The 8,587-nt window shown below is 41.9% G+C and overlaps 1 protein-coding gene across 3 annotated transcripts in view; it reads left to right on the top strand.

The window, feature by feature from the left end:
• Positions 1 to 1,449: 1,449 nt before the first annotated feature.
• The window catches only part of elk4 (ETS transcription factor ELK4), a 14,831-nt gene continuing 7,693 nt past the window's right edge, over positions 1,450 to 8,587 (top strand). For 2 of the 3 annotated variants that reach the window (XR_477545.2, XM_007569824.2), the window contains exons 1-4: positions 1,451 to 1,766; positions 4,690 to 4,904; positions 5,879 to 6,631; positions 7,733 to 7,975. Coding sequence is in view for 2 of the 3 variants with exons in the window: in XM_007569824.2 (XP_007569886.1) it covers positions 4,698 to 4,904; positions 5,879 to 6,631; positions 7,733 to 7,975 (1,203 nt within the window). In the remaining variant the exon portion in view is untranslated. Of the gene's footprint in view, positions 1,767 to 4,689; positions 4,905 to 5,878; positions 6,632 to 7,732; positions 7,976 to 8,587 lie in introns of all 3 variants that reach the window. The other variant, XM_007569825.2, reaches the window with a different exon arrangement.

Raw genomic sequence — 8,587 nt, 5'->3', positions numbered from 1 at the left:
TACCTGCCAGAGTTTTCCACAGTAGGAGGGAAAACTGGATATTCCCGAGTTAGTCTGGTAGCTTCTGTCTGTTCGCCATGTTGGATTTAACAAAAAATGAAATTCTTGCACTTGCAGTAGATGGACAGTAGTTGGCAGTGTATTGCCTGATGCACTAGTGTCCACTTTAGTGGTCTCTATGCATTTCAAACAAAAATCCACAAGAATGACAAGAAAATGGCTTTTAGAGGTGTCCACTGTAGTGACTGCTATGCATGACAGGGCTAAAATTGGAAAGCTTGACACTATCAACCTTCATTCACAGTTGATCGTGGAACTTTCCTTTTATGTATAATAGAGCAGGACATTATTCGTGTTTTATTTCGCAGCTTGGTTCTGAGGATTATTGTAATGCACTGCCCCTTGGTGGTGATTCATAGATCTACAGTTCACGCTGAGTGCAGGAATAAGTTGTTTTGCTGTTAATATTAATCCAGAGAATTTCTTAGAATTCTGATTCCATGTGGGAATTCCATTTCTAACAAATGGAATTTGTTAGAAATTCCATTTGATACAGTGATACAGTTTCCCAGTGGTTTCCCAACTGATACAGTAAAAGAAAAAACAAAAAGTGCTGCAGTTGTAGCAAAAATAATTCTATTCCATTTGATGTAATTCATTTGAGCTGTGATACGTTTTATTTTACCCACAGTTACTGTTACAGTACAAAACTGGGTCAGCCTGATATTGGAGCACGACACTAAAGTTTCTAGCGCTGCTCAGAAGTTCATCTGAAAGAAAATTCTTTGTTTTTTCATGATGCAATCTTGATTTTTTTTTTTAGGTGCAACTTGACAGAACAAAATAGAGTGCCTTGCAAAACAATTCATACCCACATAAGTTTCATGTTGCTTTCAAATTGCAAATAACAATATGTTTGATTTAGACTTTATGACAAAGAACAACACAAAATAGTGTATAACTGTGAGTCTAACGGGAAGGATGCATAACTTTTAAATCATTTTGCAATTTTTTAAAGTTATGTCTATGTTGAGTGTTATGTCGAGTACCAATCACGAGGTTCTCAATTTTATTTAGATTTAGTATGAAGGAAGAAGAAAATTATACATGCTTTTGAAAAATAAACATTTTAAAAATATGCCTAGGATTTGTAACATGCTTCCTACAAGGAAAAACTGATCTGTCACTCATGTCTTTATAGTAGAAAGAAATGAAAAAAGATAGCATGAGCTAAAATCAGAGATGAAAACAAACAATGGAGGAAGTGATCTGTTTATTTAATGACGCATTTAGGTAACTTTTGAAATCGTAGGAATTCCAACTTGCATTGTTCTTACAGTCGTTCAAAGCGAAAACAACGCCAAACCAGTGAAACTGATGAGATCGCCAAATAACCTTCTATTACATAATCTTACTGAAAATAGTTAAACTCGAGACGCTATTCTTGTCTTATCTTCTTTGACTTAACCACATTTGTCAAACAGCTTCTGTATGGAAGGACTTCACACCCACGAAGTCTGTAAAGAAAGTTGTCGGATTGCGTTTATACGCAGAACATTGAACGCAACATCAGTTCCTGGTCAAAGGATACACCGTCAGTAAGATCCAGATGGTTTTAAATCTGAATTCCTGAGTGGGAATGCGCTCAACCCTTTGCTACGACCCCGTTTCCCGACCCGTGGTGCTGTAGGAGCTTCCCAGAGATGACAGAGGAACACCTGGACGCGGATCGACGACTCAGAAATTCAGCGGGCTCTTCGAGCGAGGTAACCTTAGCACAGGAGCTAACTTGGAGCTAGCCCTGAGCTAACTTAAAAGCTAGCTTTCATTAACGTCGGCGCTTTCATTTGTTTCTCACCTCAGCAGTGTGTACGCGCGCGCTGAAGGCGACAGCAGCTGCTCGAGCTTTAATTTGGGACATTAACGCCCAAGAAAACCTTTTGCAGTGTTAGCTGTACCGAAACTATCCAAGGGTTCTCCATCAACAAGTGGTCTCTGTTCTGCACAGTGGGGAGCTGCCTGGCAGCATGAACAAATCGCTCCACTTTAAAACCTATTGATATAACTGTGCACCAAATCTGCCATTCCGTTTAGCACTTCATCCCTATATCTACAGATGAGGGTTTCAATCAGTGTCATGTGTTATGTAACCCTCTGTGGTAATCTTCTTCTCCGACTGCAGTTTTTCTCACTGTCCTATTTTCCTCTGATATCGGCGCTTTTAACATGACAGTGTGAGACAGATTGGATCGTGTGTGTGTGTGTGTGTGTGTGTGTGTGTGGGTTGGGTGTTCTCCATCCAAGCATGTCGCATGAGTCAGGCCAGATTTATTCCAAGAAGCTTAGACATCTAGATGTTGACGGGTCCTGTCAAAGTAAAAGTCATGTTCTGATGCAGCAGCGAAAATACCAGACATTCAAAAATTAATTGGGGCCTGCCCATAGCAATGCATAGGGAGAGCAGTCAGTCACTGCCTCCATGCATTGCATGGCAGGCACCTATTGTTCTACACCTAATAGAATGTCTCTTTATTATAGATTATTTATTTTTCTTCCATCACCGTTAATGCGGCCCGTACCGCTGCGTGTACCCCCACAAAAGTGGTATCAAATCGTGCGGCTCGATGCCGAGAAGGGAGCTATTATTTTTAGTGGGATTCTGAGATAAAATGACGATATAAATTGAGAAAAACGAGAAAAGTTTAGACTGAGTGTCTCACAGAATCACTAAGATTTCTCTCTGAAACACACACACAGGACAGTGGAGGTCTGACTCCAAAACTCTTTTTAACTCCCCCTCACAGGCACAAATGGTGGCCTATTGATGTCAAAGTTGGTCATGACATAGATACACATGCCTGCTCCTGTAAAATGTTTTCAAAATTTTCCTAGGGCTTATGGTTTTTTGTCAGGGTCCTGGAGACCGACGCTGGGTGTCTCACAAGTATAGTAACCAGCATCCTGTCTGACAGAGAGAGCCAGCCCAGGTGCAGATAATTAATTACCATAGCAACGGGTCCTAGACAGAGGCAGTGAGTAGTCACAGCGCTGAATCAGATCTCACAATGCATTGTGGGAAGAATACATATTTCCTGTGACTATTCATGTTTTGCTTACATAAAATTATTACTTGTCTGAATTTTTGAGTGTAAATTAAAATCCTTAGTATGAAAATTGAAATTGTTTTTAGAAATTAACTATTACCAACTTTATTCATGTTTTTTATTTTGGACAATGAGTGAGAACCACATGTGCGAAGCTTATAGTCGTCAGTCTCGGATTGGATTTCACTGACTTGGGGTTTATACTTTGCTTTTCAATGGTGACTCATATCATCATAATATACGTGACAATATTTACAGCTACTGTGTGCTAGTGTTGGGTTAAGTATGTCAGATCTGCATATATCTATTTTTCACGGCAAATTTGAAATGATGGGTTTAAAGTGATGGGCACAGTTGGCAGGCCCCTTAAAATTTCTGCAGGAATTTTCTAGTTATTATAATAATATTGTATGGAATGTCTGACAGCAGGTTTCGTTATGGGAGGGCGTTAGTGACTCTATATCATTGTCTGTCTTGTCAAAGGAGAGAATCGTTTTGTTTACTTACATTCTGGTAGAGAACTGACTGACAAGAATTTTTTAATGGTGTTATTGGTTGGCTCTGATCAGTTATAAGTAGGTCAAATACTAATAATGCTAACCCATAAAAACTAGAAATGACAAAAAATGAAATTGAGAAAAAAAAATTTGTTGCTAAATGTAAAATCGGTAAGTAATGGGAGAACAACTATAACTAACTAGAATTATATTGTGCATTTATAAATTTAACTTTGTTTTTGTCTTCATTAATCTATTTAATAATCCTTTGAACTGATGTGAAATAGATGGGTTTTTTCTCCACACCAGCAGTTTACGTCAGCTGTCTGCAAATTACGGCACTCCACATTCCTCCTGGCAGCGCTTACACTAGTCCACCTAAAGGGAACAGCAAACGTTTAGAATCAGTTGGTTGTTCAATAATAATAACTTTTTGAAAATGGTATCTACTGACGGGTATTCGTTGCCCAATAGATGTATACATAATCACAATACAATACTCTGGTTAATTTTTAGGTGCAGAATTCAAAATGGTCAAAGCATGAAAAGTTAAAACTACTACTCTAAAAACCAAACAACATTCAACTCCTAAAAACTAAACGTTCAACTGGTAATAACTAATGAAAACTAGCAAACACATCAAAAACTGATTAAAACTAACTGAATTATACAAACTAAAAGTCACACCGAAATAAAACTAAACTATATCGAAAAACCCCAAACTATTAAAACCCTGATAAAAATTGGCCAATCACACAAACTTAAGGAAATTGGTGCTCATCACTCGGCACGCTTATAATTTTAAAGATCTCAGTTTGGTAAAAATGGCAAAAATGAACATTTTACGACCTGGCATTTTTAGAATTATCTGACTTAATCCTGTACTCCACAAACCCCAACTAGTGTTGATTGAACAGGTTCCTCTATCACTGCATCACCTTCCTTCAGTGTGGGAATCTTGTGGGGGCAACACTTCTAGCAGATGGTGCTGCTGAACTGACTGGCAGTGACTCCATTTAACGTTCTAAATAAACGCTTTCGTGTCTGATTGTGTGTCTGGTGTGTGTGTTCTTTTTTTTTCCCCTCAGTAAGCAACATGGACAACTCTGTCACCCTGTGGCAGTTCCTGCTCCAGCTCCTGTTGGACTCCAGCAACGAGCGGCTCATCTGCTGGACCAATGAGGAAGGAGAGTTTAAGCTGCTGCAGGCCGAGGAGGTGGCCCGGCTTTGGGGAGCCCGCAAGAACAAGCCCAACATGAACTACGACAAGCTCAGCAGGGCGCTGAGGTACTACTATGACAAGGTATGCTCCGGTGACCTCTGACCTCTACACAGGAGCTGGTCAATCAGGGGAGTTTCATGCCAAAGAGAAAAAACAATCCCACAATTCTTTTCATGACCATTTATTAGTTTACGCTTAAAATGTGTGGAAATATTCTGATCCTATTGGTTCACAGCAACAAGAAAGGAATGGCAGCTTGCATACAGTTGAGACCAGAAGTTTACATACACTGAATGAAATGACACGTCATCCACCTTTATCTTCTCACTGTCTGTAGTTCAGTCAGACCAAACGCCAGAATTACCTAAATTATTTCTGTTTTTTAAATGTCTGTTTAAGAACATCCATCCGTCCGTACGTCCGTCCGTCCGTCCGTCCATCCATCCATCCATCCAGTAATTTGTTTTTGGAAAATTAAAGTGAACGGCACAAAAAATTAAACATACACAGAAAACCCCATTAAAAACCCCCAAAACAATACAGCTAACATTCAAGTTTAATATGCACAAGGTTTGTTAAAGATGCAAAAAATGACAGTGACAGGTTAGCTTATCTGCCTGGCTTTTTCTTAAATAAAAAATCAAAGAATTATTCAAAATACTTATGGTGGGTGAGACAGTCTTCTACAGTGGTCGAGTGGACATGTGATTCAATATGCACTATGCTCACAAACAAGAGCGGCGAAGATGCGCAACTTAAACGCATTTTAAAATTGTTTTTTGAGCATTTTGAATCAATTCAGAATTCCTAACACTAGGAATTGCAGTTCTCTATAGAATTTTTTTTTTCTTGCACCACCAGGGCAGAGGAATTCTAAAGTAAGTAGCTCTGTAGACTGGTGCCCACCCTGCCTGTGGTTTGACCCTGTGGGCGTTGAGCCATGCTACTCTGGGACGTCTGTGGCTTTGGGCTTAGTGCAGACAGGAAGCACCCAGCTCCCCCGCACACAGGGTGGTGCTGCCGACTCACTCTGCTCCGTCTGCTCTGTCTCATAGAACATCATAAAGAAGGTGAACGGTCAGAAGTTCGTCTACCGCTTTGTGTCCTACCCCGACATCCTGAAAGGAGACGCCGCTGCCCGGATGGATGGGGGGGACGATGGAGCGGGCGGAGTCCTCCCTGCCACCGCTAAGAGGTTGGACGGCACTCTGCTGGAGGTGGAGTCTGCCGACCGCAAGGCGGGATCGGGTCCGGCCGCTCTGGGCTCCAGCACCAAGCAGTCCAACAGAAACGACTACATCCACTCCGGCCTCTACACTTCGTTTCATCTCAACTCCCTACCCAACGGGCGGCAGCTCTTCAAGTCCATCAAGGTGGAGAACCCTGCAGAGAAGCTGGCTGAGCGGAGGGCCGCCTCCCAACAGAGCCAGGAGATCCCCTCTCTGCTGCAGGCGCCTCCAGCAACTGCTCTGCCATCAGTCATCAAGTTCGGAAACAGCCCGCCAAAGCCGCTCGCTGCGCCGCCTCCTCCGGTCGCCATGGAGACCACCCTGAGCAGCTTGGACTCCCTGCAGGCGCCGCCTCAGAGGGCCGAACTCATCAACACACACTCCTCCCTGCAGCCCCAGTCCGTCTACTCGTTGGAGCACAGCCGGCAGTCAGAACCCGCCCTGGGCCTACCGGACCTGGGAGCGGCACCGGAGGTCGCTCAGGAGGGAAACATGACCAGCAGTGACGGCGAGTCGGGGGGCTCTGGGTCCACAGAACCGGCTGCTCTGGAGACACCAGAGACCCAACCACACGACAAGGCCAGTACACTGCTGCAGACATCTCTACATCTATCTACACAGGACAGAGCATTTATCGTGTTATTGATCATTTATCCTGATTATCTTCTTATCATTTTGATTTATAGTTCTCACAATAAATTCAAATCATTGATGAAAAAAATGGTGAAACTGTAAAAAAAAACCCATTGTAAAACCCCTGAAAACTGTTTGTATTGTTGGGATTGTTAGCAGGGAGGTACGGATCTACTTCTCTCACTTCCGATACCAATACAAGGTTCAGTATTGGCTGATCCTGATCTAGTATAGAAAAAACATAGAAAAACAGCTGAATTAACTTAAAATGCTTCTTTTTTGCTAACTGCACCAGTACAGCACACTAGAACACACAAACAGATTAATAAGCTTGGTCAATCATGTAAAAACAAAACAACTTTAATTTATTCAGTCAGTAACAGCCAATGGAAAATAAATAAGGAAACTCAAACTGACTAAGTTAGTCAAAAGTAAAAATAAACCAACAAACCTTCTTTCAAATGGTTCAGAAAGTGTAATTAGGAATTCTAAATATGATTTTAAATTAAAAATGAAGTATGATGTCGCTCAGAGCACAAAGCATAGAATTAGACTGAAGAGATCTGACCTTTTGCATCAATATCAGGTCTGATACAGATTTTGATATCAGATCGGTGCATCTTCAATTGTTAGCGTTACTACTTTCTCCACTGTTTGTTCGGTGAAAGTATCAGTAACCTTGGAAGTGTGTTTAGTGATATAAATCACACTTCTTTACCAGGCCTGGAGTCTCTTCATGCGCCTGAAGAGGCGTGTTACAATCACGTTTTTCAAGAGCAGTACTTGTGTTTGTGCCATGCTGTCACAGCCATACAGTAACATAAAAAGTGGTAAATATTTCTTATTCTCACTTTTACCATTATAGCAGTTCCACAGAATATTGTGATAAATCTAAGTCCACATTGCCCAACTTCTAGACTAAGATAACAGATTAATGTTGACTGTATTTATGAGTTTGTTTAAACCAGCAGATCTTCCTGTGTGGCTGTCACAGCTGATAGACTGAAGTGTGACCTGTGTTCTTAAAGGAACCTGTTGTGTGTCCAGCAGGTGGACGGCGGCATCAGTGTGTGTATAAACGAGCCCAGCCTGGTGGACACTGAGACCAGTTCGTCCTCGGTGAACAGCAACACCATGGGAAGCGCTCAGGCTCTGGGAAAAACCCGTAAAACGCCGAAGGTCCTGCAGCTCAGTCCGCCCGCTCTGCTCGTCACCACATCCGAGTTCTCCCCCATGAACCTGTGCAGCCCCTCGCTGCCCACTGCCTCACTCACACCAGCAATGCTCCAGGTGAGACCCCTCTATACTGCCGCATTGCCATGTTTATCACAATACAGCCGATGCCAGTGTGCGGTGTCTCCGAGTGCACCGATTGCAGTTTTGCTGATCCCAATTTTTTTTTTTGTTGTCAGAAAAGTTTTCACCATTTTGCAGAGGTAGATCAAATCTACCGCTTTTTTTGAAAAGCGTTGAGGACAAAGCCACTGAACTCCATAGATCTTTAAGTTAAAGGTTTGTGAAGACTTTTGGAAGGTGTTGAGTCAGACTGAATCAAATGAAGTTGGACATTTTCTATAACTTAGTAGCGTATATTTGCCTAGTTCTATTTTTTCTGTTTTTCTGAGTACTTGTTTTCTGCGATAATTGGATTTATAAATGTGGAAACAAAACAGACGGGTAAATTAAAGCAAACGTAAAGGTTTTCAAGCTACCAAGCTGGTTTCTGCTGGTGTAAAGTTGCAGAGTGATCAGCATAGAGGTTGAGCTGGCAGCGTGTCAGTGTTTGTTCTCCGTGACCTGCTTCTGTTGCATCTGTTCTTCTTCCTGTTGCACAAAGTACAACAGAGACGTAAGGCGACAGCAAAACTTCTCAGCAATCCTCTGAGCTCAGGCTGGAAGGAA

The sequence above is a fragment of the Poecilia formosa genome, unplaced genomic scaffold (assembly GCF_000485575.1).
Source record: "Poecilia formosa unplaced genomic scaffold, Poecilia_formosa-5.1.2 Scaffold247, whole genome shotgun sequence".
NCBI lineage: Eukaryota > Metazoa > Chordata > Actinopteri > Cyprinodontiformes > Poeciliidae > Poecilia > Poecilia formosa.
This window is presented reverse-complemented; position numbering and strand designations above follow the sequence as displayed.